The following is an 18,614-nucleotide window of genomic DNA, read 5'->3' as shown; positions in this document are numbered from 1 at the left end:
CTTGAAAATAATGGTGCTACTCCGTAATGGGTTGTACTGTATTTGACCGAAACGTAACACTTTGTATTCAGGACAAAAAGTTAATTGCTTTGCCACATTTTTTTAAGTATTACTTTAGTGATTTGTTGCAAACAGGATGCATGTTTTGGAATGTTTTTATTCTGTTCAGGCTTCCTTCTTTTCACTCTGTCAATTAGGTTAGTATTGTGGAGTAACTACAATGTTGACCCATCCTCAGTTTTCTCCTATCACAGCCATTCAATTCTATAACTGTTTGTCACCCTTGGCCTCATGGTGAAATCCCTAAGCGGTTTCCTTCCTCTCCGGCAACTGAGTTAATAAGGACGCCTGTAAATTGATGCACCATCTAAAGTGTAATTAATAACTTCACCATGCTCAAAGGGATAGTCAATGTTAATTGACTTTTTTGAGTGTTTTTTTACCCATCTACCAATAGGTGCCATTCTTTGCGAGGCATTGGAAAACCTCCTTGGTCGTTGTGGTTGAATCTGTGTTTTACAATTCACTGCTCGACTCAGGGACCTTACAGATAATTGTATGAGATGAGGTGGTCATTCAAATATAATGACCCTATTACAATCATGCTAAACACTATTATTGCACACAGAGGGAGTCCATGCAACTTATGTTAATTGTTAAGCAAATTCCTACTCCAGAACTTATTTAGGCGTGCCATAACAAAGGGGTTGAATACGTATTGACTCAAGACATTTCAGCTTTTCATTTTCAATTAATTTGTAAACATTAAAAAAAAAAACATGGCATATTATATGTAGGTCAGTGACAAATAATGTATATTTAATCCTTTTTAAATTCAGGCTGTAACACAACATTTTGAAAAAGTAATGGGGTGTGAATACTTTATGAAAGCATTGTAGTGTTTTAGAATGAAACTCTTAAAAGATGTACCCAAATACATTTCATTATTTACATTTTTTCCAAAATGCTATTCTCAAATGCCACCGCTATTCAACAATGACCCTTTTACAATCTCCACCTTATAGCGGGTAATGTTTAAACGTTTATTTGGGGTGTCTTGCATCAGCAACGGAGCAACAACAGTTTGTGCCATCCATAAAAATATTGCTTCGATTGGCTCTGTTTGATTTCACAAGAGATTGTTACTTAGCAGTCCACTCCTCCACTCCGCCCCCTGGACAAGCAAATCACAACACATACACAAGCTTTTATGAGAAGAAAGAAACCAGCCCGTATCCTACTTCTTATTCTGTGAAAATAACAGCATTTATCATGGAAAAACTTAATGCCTTCATCAAACACATTATTTCTTAGAATAGGTGTGGCTTGTTGAAAATGGAGTACTCATGCAAGTCTATTAGATATCCTGAAGAGAGACGATTAACAAGTAGAAAGGTATGTAGGCTATATATTGCACCATTATGTTGTGATTATTTTTTTTTGTACATTTTATGTACTCAGTACAGAAGATTATCACCATCTGTCTACCACAATAATCTTTATATCCTCTTTCTTGGTGAACTTTGCTTTTTAGAAAACCAGTGCCTGTTAGGGCAAAATGTAAGAAGCTCCAATACATATTAATTTTGATTGCTTTCTTATTAGTTTGTTGAGCTCCATGTGCTGTTTGTACCAAATGAACAGTGGAACTTAAAACTGAATAGAGTGCCGGTTGAAGCCATAGAGAGCTTCATATCTGCTGGATTCATCAGGTGAGATATTTATTAAATGTTTTCTATTCAGAAGTGGCATATAGTTACTGCAAATAATGAGACCAGTATAGCCTACAATTTGTAGGAATATGCATAATAGAAAATATGTACAGAAGAGGAAAAGAAAACTGCAGATTAAACAGTCAACAAGATACTTTGATGGTTGTCGTCTTCACCCATATTTCTTTGATGTGAAAATGTTTTTGAACATAGTGCCTCTTCACTGTAAATTGTTGTTTTCATGCCAGGGTGTATCCTGATATATCTCTCAGAACTCTCAGGAGTGAGCTTGGCATTCTCCTCGGAGCTGAGAAAGATATTGACAAGTTTTCATTTTTAAAATGTGTGGGCCGAAGCTTGGCATTGGTGAGTATAGCAGGCCTGGTTCAGGGACACAATTGCTTATCGCTTGTGTTTTATTTGGCAAACTGGCATGAGGTGATTCATTGTCCCATTGCATTTGTATTTTTTTTTAAATAGGTCAAAGCCAAACAAGAAAGGGATCTGAAAGTGAAGTATTTTGCCCCTCCATATGTATGCACATTCCGCTTAAATGTTAAAATATGTTTTATATTGTGCCTTCAGAAAGTATTCATACCCCTTGACCTATTCTACATTTTGTCATTATGGGGTATTGTGTGTAAATTCAGGTTGTAACACAACAAATAGTTAAATATTTTTTTAAGTGAAAGAAAGAAATCTATTTATAATAAGCTTGTTGCATGCCTTGTCCTTATGTCATGATCTTCTCCTACACTCCAGGCCCCTCAGCCAGAGCTGTACCTGTTGCCCAGGGTGGTGAGCGACAACAGTGTCTGTTCACAGTCCTTCACCCCCAACACCCACTCCACAGACCCCCAGATTTACTACACTGCCAGAGTGCAAGGAATGCCAACAGGGACAAAAGAGCCTTTTAAATTCCCTCAGATCCCCCAGGGTCTCCAGCCACAGCCCCCTCCCTCCCCCAGCCCCGATGAGGAGGGGGAGGAAGAGGAGAATGAGGAGTACCTTCTCTCCTCTCAGAAGCCTGGGTGCGCTGAGGATGACCACCTCCTGTGGAAGGCCCAAGCCCAGGGGCCACCCCAGTGTGTCATAGAGGCTAAAGGTGAGAGTTAAAGGGATTGCTCACTACAAAATCAGCAAATTTTTTTGGGGGGGGGGTGGGGGGTGGTTCGTACCTGAAAAGTGCTCTGAGTCTAGTATGAAATTGTCTGAAAAACTTAGATTTTGGAGTGTACTGTCCCTTTAAACTGACGTTTCTAAAAAGCAACTCAACCTTGTACTTGTTGTAACAGACAGAGATGTTGTTACAACCATTTACTTTCAATCCATTTTGAAAGAATCAGTTGTGGGGAAGGTGGCGCCGGCTAAGAAGAAACAACGTTTCAAGTTAAACCGAGCCAGCGATTCGGGGGTCCCAGAGTCACTGGAAGATCAGGATTCTGTGTTTTCTCCCACCCCACACAGGTAACAAACAGAGGAACACTTTTGCCATAACAGAGAGGAAGAGCTCTACCACCGCCAGAGCAATTTAAACCCTGGTTACAGGCACCCAATTTCTAGATGAGTCATTTAAAATAAATAAGCCCACATTTTGTTTTCTCTCTTTGGAGGTTAAGGAAATCTAAAGGTGCACAGACACTGAAGTATATCAGGAATAAACAAAAAAATGAGGTAAGAGATGCTTGTGTGCTGCTTACATACTTACTGAAATGACATTATGCCAAAATCAGTTACAGTTACCATGTTTTTCTGTCATAGCCAGGCTATTGAACATCTGCAAGCCCATTCAATAGTTTTTTCTTAAAGGTGTAGTTCCATCAAGTACTGCACACCAAGAGAGGTTGTTGAGACAACTCAAGAGTAGTTTTATTGTAAATTACCAGCGCCTTGTAAAATACTGTGTGGCTTTGTTACTGCGTCAAAATTCCACAGCCAGCAGGTGGGTTTGAATTAAAAAGGGGCTCTTAGTCAGGGAAATAGGAATAGAGGAAAAGCAGCGAGGAGTACTTAAACTATTTTCTTGGCATGCACACCGAAATCAATTTGCTTCAACAAAAAAATGAAATTATGTTTTACCAATCATTTATTTTCATGTAGGTCCCTGAACACCCAGTAACTATGCCTACACAGTACGCCTCTCCACCCCCCGTCCCAACCCTGGGCACTCGTAAAACGGCTGCCCCGGTCTTCCTATCAAGTAGTAAGCAGGCATTTCTGTTATGTCTCAGTCATCCATATTGTTGTTGCTGAAATGTAAGGCACAAATGACATGGTAGGTTTCCTCCCTTCCTCAGGAGATGAACTGATAGAGGAAATTAAGATGGCAAAAGAGGAGAGAAAGCAACTAGAACAGACAAGACAAGAGTTGCTGAGAAAAGGAAAAGACTTGATGGCACAGAACAGACACCGTCGAAATCAAGGTGATGTATGTCTGGACTAGTTCTTTTGCACCCTCATATCAGGATATGACAAAAGCACGTATGACCTCCTTATAATATATTAGCATCTCATTATGATCCAGATTAAATACCAATTAGCTTGTTTAACTATAAAATAATCTGTGCGACAGGGCACAGCAAAATAAGTTACTGACCTGTCCTACAACATAGACATTACTATTGTGATGCATAATTGCCATGGTCATAATAATATTAACTAGATTGTAACTTTACATGTAAAGTTGTGAGGCTTGCTAAAGCTCTTTGAAAGTATTTTTGTTAAAGTTTAAAAAGTTGTTGATCATATTATTTGAATTGTGAAATCATTTTAAATTTCCACAGATAGTCACTACTGGTCAGTAGATTTGGTCAGTAATAGTGGTCAGTAGTTGTGTGGTTGTGGTCACCAGATGTGGTAAGCAGTTGCGTGGTCGTGGTCAGTAGTTGCGTGGTCGTGGTCAGAAGTTGCGTGGTCGTGGTCAGAAGTTGCATGGCCGTGGTCACTAGATGTGGTAAACAGTTGTGTGGTTGTGGTCAGAAGTGGTGTGGTTGTGGTCAGCGGTTGTGGTCAGCGGTTGTGGTCAGTAGTTGTGTGGTTGTGGTCACCTGATGTGGTCAGCAGTTGTGTGGTTGTAATTATAAGTTGTTTGGTTGTGCTCAGTAGATGAATGGTCATTGGTTGTAGTCAGAAGTTGTGTGGTTGTGGTCAGAAGTTGTGTGGTTGTGGTCAGCAGTTGAGTGGTTGTGGTCACTAGAGGTGTTCAGCAATTGTGGTCGAGGTCAGTAGTTGTGTGGTTGAGGTCAGTAGTTGTGTGGTTGAGGTCAGTAATAGTGTGGTTGTGGTCAAAAGTTGTGTGGTTGTGTTCACTAGATGTGGTAAGCAGTGGTGTGGTTGTGTTCACTAGATGTGGTCAGCAGTACTGTGGTTGTGTTCACTAGATGTGGTCAGCAGTAGTGTGGTTGTGTTCACTAGATGTGGTCAGCAGTAGTGTGGTTGTGTTCACTAGATGTGTCAGCAGTAGTGTGGTTGTGTTCACTAGATGTGGTCAGCAGTAGTGTGGTTGTGTTCACTAGATGTGGTCAGCAGTAGTGTGGTTGTGTTCACTAGATGTGGTCAGCAGTAGTGTGGTTGTGTTCAATAGATGTGGTCAGCAGTAGTGTGGTTGTGTTCACTAGATGTGTCAGCAGTAGTGTGGTTGTGTTCACTAGATGTGGTCAGCAGTAGTGTGGTTGTGTTCACTAGATGTGGTCAGCAGTAGTGTGGTTGTGTTCACTAGATGTGGTCAGCAGTAGTGTGGTTGTGTTCACTAGATGTGGTCAGCAGTAGTGTGGTTGTGTTCACTAGATGTGGTCAGCAGTAGTGTGGTTGTGTTCACTCAATGTGGTCAGCAGTAGTGTGGTTGTGTTCAATAGATGTGTCAGTAGTAGCGTGGTTGTGTTCACTAGATGTGTCAGCAGTAGTGTGGTTGTGTTCACTAGATGTGGTCAGCAGTAGTGTGGTTGTGTTCACTGTTCACTAGATGTGTCAGCAGTAGTGTGGTTGTGTTCACTAGATGTGTCAGTAGTGGTGTGGTTGTAGTCACTAGATGTGTCAGTAGTGGTGTGGTTGTGTTCACTAGATATGTCAGTAGTGGTGTGGTTGTGTTCACTAGATGTTTTTCAGATGGAGATGTTAAATGTGTTTGTTAATGGTCAGTTACCATGATAGATTGGCAGCTATTTGCTTGACAATCACCATCTGAAACAATGTAATTAATTGGTTGATGTTTTTCCTTTGAGAAATTAAGAAGTAGCCCTTTCCTTTCTGAGTGTAGAGCCAAGTTGTCACGATCGTCGAAATGAGCGGACCAAGGCGCAGCATGAGTTGAGTTCCACATATTTTAATACAAAGTGAAACTACAAAAAACAAACATACAACGAACGTGAAGTACAGAGCGCACTTAGGCACTAACTGAAACAATATCCCACAACGCAGAGGGCTCTCTATGGTCAGGGTGTGACAGTACACCGCCAAAGGTGCGGACTCCGGACGCAAAACCTAAACTGCTCGTGAGGGTTATTGTGGGCCACTGGCGTCGGTGGCGACTCCAGTGCGGGACGTAGCACCCGCTCAGACCGCAGATCTGGCCGTTGACCGTCGCTGGAGGCTCCGGACCGTTGACCGTCGCTGGAGGCTCCGGACCGTTGACCGTCGCTGGAGGCTCCGGACCGTTGAACGTCGCTGGAGGCTCCGGACCGTTGAACGTCGCTGGAGGCTCCGGACCGTTGAACGTCGCTGGAAGCTCCGGACCGTTGAACGTCGCTGGAAGCTCCGGACCGTTGACCGTCGCTGGAAGCTCCGGACCGTTGACCGTCGCTGGAAGCTCTGGACTGTGAACCGTCGCTCGAGGTTTCGGGCTGTAGACCGTCGCTGGAGATTCCGGACTGTACTCAAGCACTGGTGGACGAGTGCGGGGAGCCGGCACAGGACGAACCGGGCTGGGGAGGCGCACTGGAGGCCTGGTGCTTGGAGCCGGCACAGGTGGCACCGGACTGATGACATGCTCTTCAGGGCGAGTGCGGGGAGCCGGCACAGGACGTACCGGGCTGGGAAGGCGCACTGGAGGCCTGGTGCGTGGAGCCGGCACAAGTGGCACCGGACTGATGATACGCTCTTCAGGGCAAGTGTGGGGAGCCGGCACAGGACGTACTGGGCTGGGGAGGCGCACTGGAGGCCTGGTGCATGGAGCCGGCACAGGTTTCACCGGACTGATGACATGCTCTTCAGGGCGAGTGCGGGAGACGGCACAGGACGTACCGGGCTGGGGAAGCGCACTGGAGACCTGGTGCGTGGAGCCGGCGCAGGTTTCACCGGACTGATGACACGCTCTTCAGGGCGAGTGCCGTGCAGAATACACCTAACCAACATCTCTCTCCGATCGCCCTCCTCCAACAGCTCCATCGACTCACCAACTGTCTCTGGCTCTCTCCTTGGCTCGACCGACAGCCCCTTGTGCCCCCCCCCCCAACAACAAAAAAATCTTGGGGTTTCTGTGGCCGCGGACCCTGGTGTCGTCGCTGTCCTTCTATATTCCTTGGCGACTCCCTCCAAGGAAGGGTCTCGCATCCTCCTAGGATTTCCTCCCACGTCCAACTCTCCTTTATTTCCCAGGCACGCTGCTTGGTTCTTGCGTGGTGGGATATTCTGTCACGTTCATCGAAAGGAGCGGACCAAGGCGCAGCGTGCGTATAGCTCCACATACTTTATTACAAAGTGAAACTTCACAAAAACAACAAAGAATAAACGAACGTCCAGTACAGAGCGCACTTAGGCACTAACTGAAAACAAAACCATATCCCACAACGCAGTTGGGAACAATGGACAACTTAAGTATGATCCCCAATTAGAGACAATGATAATCAGGTGCCTCTAATTGGGAACCATACAAATACACCAACATAGAAATAACAATACTAGAAAAACCCCCCTAGTCACGCCCTGACCTGAAACACCATAGAGAACCCAGAGGGCTCTCTATGGTCAAGGCGTGACACAAGTGGACTGTTTTGTTTTGGGCGCGCGACCTGGAACTCGCTCCAATTTCATTTTATCCACTATTGAACACAGTATATTCCGTCTTAAATGTTATCGATTATTTACATTTTAAAATACCTAAAGTTGGATGAGGAAAGTTGTTTGAAATGTTTGGAGAAAGTTTACCGGTAACTTATTAGATACTTTGTAGGCATGTTGGGCGAGTTGGAACCGGTGTTTTTCTGAATCAAACGCGCCAAATAAATTGACATTTTGGGGATATAAAGAAACAATTTATCGAACAAAAGGACCATTTGTGATGTGTATGGGACATTTTGGAGTGCCAACAGAAGATCTTCAAAGGTAAGGCATGAATTATATCGTTATATCTGACTTTTGTGTAGCACCTGCCTAGTTGAAATCTGATTTTCATGGGTTTGTATGCTGGGCGCTGTCCTCAGATAATCGCATGGTCTGCTTTCACCATAAAGCCTTTTTGAAATCTGACACTGCGGCTGGATTAACAAGAAGTTAATCTTTAAACCAATGTATAACACTTGTATGATTTATGAATTCTTATGAGTATTTCTGTTTTTGAATTTGGTGTTGTCAAATCGATCCCGCTAACTGGGATTGGCGCACGAAGGGATCCATAAGAAGTTAACCTGCTAAAACCTTCTCAGAATAGTATATTATGTCCTAACGCCATATTTGAGCAGCAGAGAAGTAGATGAAGATGGGAACACTTTAACTTTGTCTAAGTTGTTGCAAAGTGGAATAATTAGCTGATTTGGGTCAAAAGCTGCATGATTTCACATCGAGAATGGCCGTTGGAAGTAATTATGTCACAATGGAGAGCTTCAGAATCTTGAGGAAATGCCATGAAAGCGGATGGGGGGGACAAAAAAAGTTAGACCGTTACACACGTTTTGAACTTGGAATGGCGTTTCTATCTTAAACGGTGTAAAAGGCGTAGCATGCATAAGAATAAGAAGTAGTATGTTGAATACCTAAGACGTGGCTCTTGCATGTCGAATATCTAAGGTGGGGCTTTTGCTGCGCAAACCCAAAAATAATTATAGTTTCTAAATTGACCTACAAATGCATACACCATATGCATTGTGACAGCATGGTATACCAGGGATACCGGACACCACAAAACACAGTGGAATATAATGGCCAGTTGCATGCAACATTTATGACTCGCTTCTTTTGAGCATAAAATGTAAATCGCCGCAAAATTGTAGATTATACACTGAGTGGCATAACATTATGAGCCTTATTATACTGAACAAAAATATAAACGCAACATGTAAAGTGTTGGTCCCATTTTTCATAAGCTGAAATACAAGATCCCAGCACAAAAAGCTAATTTCTCTAATTTTGTACACAAATTTGTTTACATCCCTGTTAGTGAGCATGTATCCTTTGCCAAGATAATCTAGCCACCTGGCAGGTGTGGCTGTCACGACTTCCACCGAAGGTGGCTCCTTTCCCTGTTCAGGCGGTGCTCGGCGGTCGTCGTCGCCGGCCTACTAGCTGCCACCGATCCATTTTTCCTTTTCGTTTGGTTCTGTCTGTTTTGTCACACCTGTGTTCCATTAGTTGATTTCAGTGGGTTTATTTACCTCCGCTGCCTGCTAGTCTTTGTGCGGGATTGTTTGCTGTGTTACTTTGTTAGGGGTGCGTGTCTGCACCACGGAGTTTTCCTTTCACTCGGTAGTTGTACCGTTTTGATATATGTTTAGGAGGAGAGGTTTCTCCCCCGTGTGTTGCGTTACTTTCCCTGTGTGTGGCAACTTCGTTTGAGCGTGTTTCCCCCCATGTTGTTGTTGAGTTGGGACTCCTTTAATAAACGATTGTGCCACTGGGACTTCGTTGCTCTTCTGCACCTCCCTCCTACTTGGAGGCACGTAACAGTGGCATATCAAGAAGCTGATTAAATAATTACACAGGTGGCACCTTGTGCTGGGGACAATAAAAGGCCACTCTAAAATGTGCAGTTTTAGCACACAATGCCACAGATGTCTCAAGTTTTGAGGGAGCGTGCAATTGGCATGCTGAGTGCAGGAATGTCCACCAGAACTGTTGCCAGATAATTTCATGTTAATTTCTCTACCATAAGCCACCTACCTACGTTGTTTTAGAGAATTTGACAGTACCTCCAACCGGCCTCACAACCACAAACCACGCCAGCCCACGACCTCCACATCCGGCTTCTTCAGCGGCGGGATGGTCTGAGACATGCCACCCAGACAGCTGGTGAAACTGTGGGTTCACACAACTGAAGAATTTCTGCACAAACTGTCAGAAACCATCTCAGGGAAGCTCATCTGCATGCTAATTGTCTTCACCAGTGGTGGTCAGTGCAGTTTAAGATGAGGGAGGATGATCTTTTTTTTAATGAACATGGCTTTATTTCTATTACAGCATATTGGATGACTGTCATTCATATTCCATTCACCCAGCTCAATGTATAAATATAGATTTAGGCTACTACATGATTCTCTAATTTTCCCTGTACCCATCATGAGGTTGCTACAATCTAGCCTATGAATGAGTTTACATTCGTCTACAACGTAGGTCAAGAGAATTGAGTAGTCAAGGTGACAGACAGGGACATATTCAATGCCGCCTTGCACACTTTTGCCTGCATCTAGCTGATCTAGGGTGTAATCATTAGTCCAACAGTTGCAAACGAGTTTCTTTTGGACAAATTCAGGTATGTTTATCGCCGTTTCATTCCGTTTAATAAATGTTTTTCAACAGAATCGGCGCAATGAATACACCCCTGATCAGACGCAAACACAGTTCACTTTCATAGCAGCCACATACAAACAGCTCGTTGTCTATCTACTACGCACTCTCCTCCTCTCACCGTTTCCCTTCGCATGTGGACTTCAGTACTACACATCAGCTGTCTGTGACCAGGTGAAAAAACCTTTCCAAGCCAAACCTTCATATCATGACCGCTAACCACAGCCCCTACATTGTTGTCATGTCATAGTCAACATAGCTACAAGAACTAACGCATTAGTAAACCTGCTACAAACATGCAGTACAGTGTAGTCAACAGCAAGCAGTTTAGTAGTTACACCCACGGGCAGCAATAAATGAATAAAACCAAAAGTTTACCTTGACTTGGAAGAGTTCCAGTGTTGGACAGCCAGCTAGCTAACATAGCATCCCTCTCTGTTTGAGCCGGGTGTTTGAGTAGGCTAAACTAGCTAGCTGCATTCGATGCTAGCTAAGCAAGTAAAAGTGAAAAAAAGATATACTACGAAATCTCTCTAGAAATTAATTTGTTCAAAACTATTCAACTATTGTCTTTGAGTCAACTACTCAACACATGTTATGCACTGCAGTGCTAGAAAGCTGTAGCTTATGCTTTCAGTACTATATTCATTCTCTGATCCTTTGATTGGGTGTCAATTCATGCTGCAAGAGCTCTGATAGGTTGGAGGATGTCCTCCGGAAGTGGTCATAATTACTCTGTAAGTCTTTGGAAGAGGGTGAGAACCATGAGCCTCCTAGGTTTTGTATTGAAGTCAATGTACTCAGAGGACAGAAGCTAGCTGTCCTCCGGCTCACTGCATAGTGCTGCTGAGGCTCTGTAGAACTTCATTGCAAAACAGTGTTTTTTAATCAATTAGTTGGTGATGTGAATATATTTTGTGTAGTTTTATCTAAAAAGTTTAACTTTAATGTTTCACTTTACATTTTTCTGAAATTCCCTGAGGATGGTTCTCCCCTGAAGAGCTTCCACTGGTCTTGACCTGACTGCAATTCAGCATCGTAACCGACTTGTGGACAAATGCTCACCTTAGCTGGCCACTTGCACGTTGGAGAAGTGTACTCTTAACCGATGAATCCCGGTTTCAACTGTACTGGGCAGATGGCAGACTGCGTGTATGGCGTCATGTGCGTGAGCGGTTTGCTGTTGTCAATGTTGTGAACAGAGTGGCCCATGGTGGTGCTGGGGTTATGTTATGGGCAGGCATAAGCTACGGACAACAAACACAATTGCATTTTATCAATGGCAATTTGAATGCAGAGAGATACCGTGACGAGATCCTGAGGCCCATTGTCGTGCCATTCATCCACTGCCATCATAATGCACAGCCCCATGTCGCAAGGATCTGTAAACAATTCCTGGAAGCTGAAAATGTCCCTGTTCTTCCATGGCCTGCATACTCCCCAGACATGTCACCCATTGAGCATATTCGGGATGCTCTGGATCGACATGTACGACAGCATGTTCCAGTTTCTGCCAATATCCAGGACTGGGACAACATTCCACAGGCCACAATCAACAGCCTGATCAACTCCATGCGAAGGAGATGTTGTGCTGCATGAGGCAAATGGTGGTCACACCAGATACTGACTGCTTTTCTGATCTACACGCCCCCCCCCCCCAAGGTATCTGTGACCAACAGATGCATATCTGTATTCCCAGTCATGTGAAATCCATAGATTAGGGCCTAATACATTTCAATTGACTGATTTCCTTAGATGAACTGGAACTCAGTAAAATCTTTGAAATTGTTGCATGTCACGTTTATATATTTTTGTTTAGTGTAGAAAACAAACGTCTCATACATGCTTATAAACAACTTATAAAGCATTATAGCTACAGGCTTTAAGAGTTACAGAAAAACAAATAAATCATGTTTTCCTTTCTCAATTTAACCTACATCTTGTTTTTTCAAAACTCTTTCTGGAAATAAATGGGTTCAGAACTGACACTGGAGCAAAAGCCAGTCAATTTTGCCCTGAGAGCTTTTGTTGTTTTCCAGCTCGTGACAGTTGGAAGAGGAGTTATTTTGATACCAAGAAGGCCACAGCCCCTTTGGAGGTCACACTGAGAAGTCTTCGTCAAGAGCTGGAGATATTCTACAATAACATCCTACACCAGCTAAAGGCGAGGGATGGAGGAGGAAAGCCCAGATGGCAGGAAAGATTGTCGAGCACCAAAGTAACAATCAGTCCTTCAATTGAAGTGTGCTCCCCTCCCCAAACATTGGCTAGATAGTTTCCACATTTATTTTATGATTTTTTTTGCTTTTAAATCTGTGAAGGAAGTGAACACTTGTGCAGATTATTGGGATGCAAAGTTGATTCAGAGTTTATGGTTCAGTAAGGCCATAGCAACAATGTCAGTTTGACTGTGCCACAACATCCACTAGAGGGAATCAGTTCATATTGTGGTCAATACAGACCATGCCATTATTATAGACAGTGGTGTAAAGTACTTAAGTAAAAATACTTGGACGTACTACTTAAGTAGTGTTTGTGTGTATCTGTACTTTACTATTTATATTTGGCACAACTTTTACTTTACTACATTCCTAAATAAAAGAATGTACTTTTTACTCGACACATTTTGCTTGACACCCAAGTACTCGTTACATTTTGAACGCTTAGCAGGACAGGAAAATGGTCCAACTCACGCACTTATCAAGAGAACATCCCTGGTCATCTCTACTGCCTCTGATCTGGTGGACTCACTAAACACAAATGCTTTGTTTGTAAATTATGTCAGAGTGTTTCGTTTTAAAAAAAAAATTTTTTTTACAGATAGCCAGAAAAAAAGATTGCTGCCTGGTTTGCTTAATGTAAAGAATGTGAAATTATTGATTGACACTTAAATATATTTTAGCAATTACATTTAAAATCAAATACATTGACTTCTACTCAAGTAGTATTTTACTGGATGACACTTTTACTTGAGTCATATTCTAGTAAGGAATCTTCACTTTTACTCAAGTATGACAATTGGGTACTTTTCCCACCATGTTCAGAATGAGCTCATTATCCAGATAATGACAGAGAGCCATGAGATTGACAACCTAAGGAGGAAGGTGGATGATGCCAAGATGAGGTTCGTCACAGAGATCAAGGTATTAAGATTTATTGCAATTTGACTCCCTCATAACTCTACAAATGTAAATACAATTCTCCTTTATTTATTTGGGAAAAACTACAGTATGTTAATTAAGGGCTCAGCTAAAAAATATTTCATATAAGCAAAAATTTCAGTTATCAACTTTTACATGGGACTTGGGCAGGAGGTGGAGAGCTTTGCTGGACAGACAGTGCTCAATGTTTTTCATTGATGTACTTCCTTGTTTATTTCCTCCTAGCTCGGGAAGCAGGCTGCCACAGAGCTGAGAGCCTTGAAGGCTGAGCTGGCCCAGAAGAATACCCAGACATTTCTCTCTGGATCCATGGGCTTTGGAGCAGGAGCAAGGGACAGACCACAGGCTCAAAGCATCCTTAACTGAGCCACTTCTACCAGTACTACCATGGCCTTATTCCAGAAGACAATGTTTGCTTTTTGCTTATTCCAAATGATATATTTTTGAAAAGGTCTCATTTAAATTGTTATGTCTATTTGCAATGCATATCATGTGAAAACCATGACTTCACAGTTTACCAAACAACTGTTTGTATTAAACTGTCGTGTCCCTGTTGCAGCAAGAACAATCTCTCATTTGATCATTTACCTGTGTTGATACTACCATCTTAAAATCTTAAGTATGAAAACAAATATTTGTACAGTATCAAAGCAACAGTATCGGCCATGACTAAGAGATTTCGTAACTGTATCATGATGGAATTTTCTTCAGAAGTCACTGTCAACACGAAATGACACAACGACAAGGTTCCAGTTTAAAGTTTACTATACCGTATGAACACACTACAAGGTAGCCATTGCACTCTAGGCTAGGTCCATCAATGACCAGACTTCCTGCGCAGGCGCACACTTGACTTACTGATAGCCCCGTAATAACAGAAATATAGGGATACTTAAAACATGAACTTAACAATCTCCCCCTTTTCTTTAAAGACAAATTAAACATCAACAACATAATTAAATGTCCAAGTATTATTCAAGTTCCCCATTACAAATGGGTTGTGTGACAGTTTTTATTTGTATTATTCAAGCTGCCACTTTCCATTACTGAGAGCCTGTAGGAGTACAAGACCGTCAGACAGTCAGCAAGCTGTTCCTTTGTGGTCGACCACAGAATGCGCTGGATTCTCTGTGCTTGAATAAGTTCCTTGATGCTGCTAATCTCAAGACGAAGTCTTTTCTCTGTGACAGACTTGGTTAACTTCAAAGCATCAACTAATGAGTAGTAGGTCTACTCTGTCTAGCATCCCATAAAAGTTGTCCTATCTTTGACCTCAATTGATCAGATTCAATTCCACATAGAGAGGAATTCCTTTGAACGGCTCTTGAAGAATCCATGTGAATGGGTTGAAGATTCTTGATATAGCTCTCCTGTTGCATCAGTATTGTCCCATCAACTGTAATAAACTATGCCAACATAACAAAAATTATCATGCTCCTCACGGCCGACCTGGAAAACAGCTTTGAGGTTTGGAATCACAGTTGTAGCAAAGGTCTGTGAGCCACCCCAGATAAAGTCATCAACATGACAGGCAAGTACTCCAGTCACATTGCAGTCTTGATCAAGCCAATAGAAGACTGCAGGATCCACTTGTGACAGTTTTCCACCTATATTCAGCATTGTTGCCTTGACTTTGTTGTACCAGTAGAGTGATGCATCTGCCAGTCCATAGACACACTTTTTTAGTTTCCACAGTGTTCCTTCGCATTTAGCTTCAGGCGGAGGTCGGATGTGAATGTCCCTTGACAGCTCTGTTCCCTGCAAAAATGCAGATTTGATGTCTATGGAATTAAGTTTCCATTGTTTCTGGCAGATCACTGACATCAGCAATCTGAGTGACTCTGAGGCGCATGTCGGTGAGTCTTTTAGGAGTTCTTTAGGAGCCAGCTCCTCAAAACCTCTAGCCACTAGACGTGCTTTAGGCACTATTCCAGTTAAGGATTCTTTAAGGGTACACACCCACCTTGTTGAGACACATTTTTGGCCAATGTCTTTGACTTCCTCAAACACTCCATTTTTCCTCCAATTACTGAGCTCATCTAGCTTAGCTGAGTCAAATGACACGTCCTTTGTTTCAAGTACATCATCATTTTGAATGTCATTCTGTTTTTGTCGATTTTCCATTGGTTCAATTCTGAGATTATCTACAAGTGACAGGTCAGCTGACCCTGTTGTACCAGAAAGTGTAACTGGTTCAGAGTACTGCAAGTTGTACCAGTTCTGGTGTTTTCCTTTGGCTTTTCCTGCTCGTCCAATGACGGTTGCTGTATGTGGAATACCACTTTCTCTGTCCATGTATTTAACAGTTTGTCCAGTTTTCAGATTGGAACAACCATGTTCTCTTAACACGTGGCTGTTGTTGAATGTTTTCCTCATTTTAACACTCAACAGTATTATCTGTGGCATGTTTGAAGGTCTCTGCTTCATTTCCTGTGTCAGCTTCAGTGTTCATATCATTGGATGTGACATCTGGTAGGTTTGTCTGTTACTGTCTCATTTTCATTAGGATGATTCTCGGCAACAGCCCGTCTATCTTGTTGATCATTTACTTTCTGCAATCTTGAGTGATGCACCCTGACAATGATGCCGCCGTACCTTACAAATATCACACCATCTTGGCCAATAACTACTCCCGGTCCTTTCCACTCGACAGTCAATTAGTTTGTAGTACACTTTCTTTCCAGTTTCGTACTTCTCATCGGTGGGTCGTAGCTGTTTACGCAGAGCCCTGCGAATTCTTTCTGAGCACAATGCTTCAGTGAAGGCTTTTCTCGCTGCATGTAGTGCTGAAAGGTGCTGTCCTACCAATGCACTCACACTGGTCCCTTCTAGTGCTGGTGGCTTGTCAACCAGTACAGAGGGAAGATTAGGGTTCTGCCCGAACACTAGTTGGTATGGGCTGTAAACATGAACATTGTGCATTGAGTTTTTTGCCATCAAAGCCCAATCTAGGGCTGTGTTCCAGTCACATCCATTGTCTTGCTTCACTTTCAGCATGATCTCTGTGAATGTTTGATTGTGTCTCTCCAGAAGTCCATTGCTCCATGGACTGTATGCAGCAGTTGTCTTTACTTCCATGTTGAAGTTCTCTGCCATTTCTCTTATTTCATTATTATTGAATTCTCCGCCATTGTCACTGTACAATTTCTGGGGCGGGCCATGCACACTTACCCAGGAATTAATTTAGTGCTTGACGATGTCACTGGGTTTCTTTGTATTCACAATGCTTCGAGCACTAAAGTGTGTGAAGTGGTCAATTATGTGAAGGTACCACACACTTGGTGCTAACTCATGTAGATCTACAGCCACTGTTTCATTGTATTTGGAAGCTAGTGGCAAACCAACAGCTGGTTTGGGCTTAGGTTTACTGTATTTTTGACATGTCTCACAACTGTTAACTATCTGCTATAGAATGGAAATACTCTCATCATCATTATTCCCTGAACTGCTGAGTAACTTCTGAAGTCTGTCAACTGTAGCATGTCCAAACTGTTTGTGAAGCTTTAACAATACTTTGTGTTTTTCTTTTGTGTTCATGTTCTCAGTGACTGTCAGAATCTCATTTTTGCATGGACTGTGTGATGTCTGTCTAAAATGTTCACACAATAGTGGCCTGAGGTAGTAAGTTCAAGAGTCACTGGTTGTTTAAACATTACTGCCTTGTCATTTCTTATGTCTAGTACAGCCCCTGCCTTCTTGAGGGAAGCTTTGCTTAATAGTAGGACCACCTCTGTTTCAATGTGACACTTACTTAGTCTGACCAATTTTTGCTGGTATCTTGACTCGCTTGGTAGAATGGACAATTCTCCCATCTCCAAATTTGAAAGCTCTGTTGCTTGGTGTGTCAATCATATTTTGTACTTCTTTCATATTTAGTTCACTGACATAGCTATCAAGCCATTTTGCACCACACACTGTCCGTGTACATGCAGTATCAATCACAGCAGATCCTAAGGATTCAACTATAAAAATCTCAGTATCAGAAGCAGATTCATTTGAAAACAGTGTAATGTTACACTGCTCTCTCTCTGTGTTTACATTTTCCTCTGTTAGTTTAACTTGTTCATTTTTATGAGGAGTCTTTAACCCAATGGTAAGTGCTTTGACAAATAGCACATTTTGATCTCCTTCCATATTTGTCCAGTGGATTTGTGCAGGGAAATGGTGCCCTCTTCTGGTTGTCTTGAGAATGCGACTTTTTGGCAGCTTTTCTCTGCTGCTCAGTGTAATATGCTGTGTCACTCACTTGCATTCCATCTGTTAACGGCGCGACAGACGTCTTTTCACCGAAAATAATTTTTTGTGCCAACTTCATTGATGCAAAAGTCAGTACAGTACAAGCAGTCAAAGCCAACTGTTTCTCCCTACTATCTAGACAGGCAGTATCTAGCAACTTGAAAGTTAACACTGCATCCGGGAGAAGCATGTCATACTTGCGCATCCTCTTGTACCTCTGTTCGAAATCAATGATGTAGTCCGTCATTGCAACCGAAATCTCTCTCGTAACACTGTCAAAGTTTGAATATGCCTCATAGGCACTGTCTTTCTCTTCTTTAAGAAATGCAGAATCCAGTGCTCTGATCAAAGTTCCCATACCATCATCATTGTTCAAATCCTCAACGGATATTTCCAGTGCTGTATCTCTCGCTCTTCTCTCAAGTGATAATACCACCGCAAGTGCTTGCTTTTTCACGTCCAGATTAGTAACCCGTGTCCAGATTCCAAGTTCATTTTTCCAACTTTCGTACGACTTCTTCTAGTCGAAGCGAGGTGGCACATTGTAGCTATTAGCCATCCTCTGCTACCAATGTTAACTCTAAATGACACAACGACAAGGTTCCAGTTTAACAAAGTTTACTATACCGTATGAACACACCACAAGGTAGCCATTGCACTCTAGGCTAGGTCCATCAACGACCAGACTTCCTGCGCAGGCGCACTCTTGACTGAGCGATAGCCCCGTAATAACAGAAATATAGGGATACTTAAAACATGAACTTAACAGTCACAGCGGTTTTAGGATTGACTT

At 42.5% G+C, this 18,614-nt stretch overlaps 1 protein-coding gene across 2 annotated transcripts; it reads left to right on the top strand.

Annotated features, from left to right (window-relative positions):
* Positions 1-1,063: 1,063 nt before the first annotated feature.
* spata1 (spermatogenesis associated 1) lies at positions 1,064-15,978 on the top strand. Of its 2 annotated transcripts, none has more exons than XM_014215633.3 (12): positions 1,064-1,395; positions 1,606-1,712; positions 1,961-2,078; positions 2,193-2,246; positions 2,475-2,817; positions 3,053-3,179; positions 3,326-3,386; positions 3,813-3,915; positions 3,992-4,135; positions 12,464-12,642; positions 13,469-13,567; positions 13,811-15,978. In XM_014215633.3, the coding sequence occupies exons 1-12, from the start codon at positions 1,336-1,338 to the stop codon at positions 13,949-13,951; spliced, it is 1,536 nt and encodes a 511-aa protein (XP_014071108.3). In that variant the 5' UTR covers positions 1,064-1,335; the 3' UTR covers positions 13,952-15,978. The 2 variants fall into 2 exon arrangements, with proteins under 2 accessions (XP_014071108.3, XP_014071110.3); XM_014215635.3 differs by having other exon boundaries at positions 1,066-1,395; positions 4,010-4,135.
* Positions 15,979-18,614: the final 2,636 nt, after the last annotated feature.

This window comes from Salmo salar, chromosome 10 (genome assembly GCF_965601325.2).
Source record: "Salmo salar chromosome 10, fSalSal1, whole genome shotgun sequence".
Classification (NCBI taxonomy): Eukaryota; Metazoa; Chordata; class Actinopteri; order Salmoniformes; family Salmonidae; genus Salmo; species Salmo salar.
The sequence above is the reverse complement of the archived record's forward strand: the minus strand, read 5'-3'. Positions and strand labels throughout refer to the sequence as shown.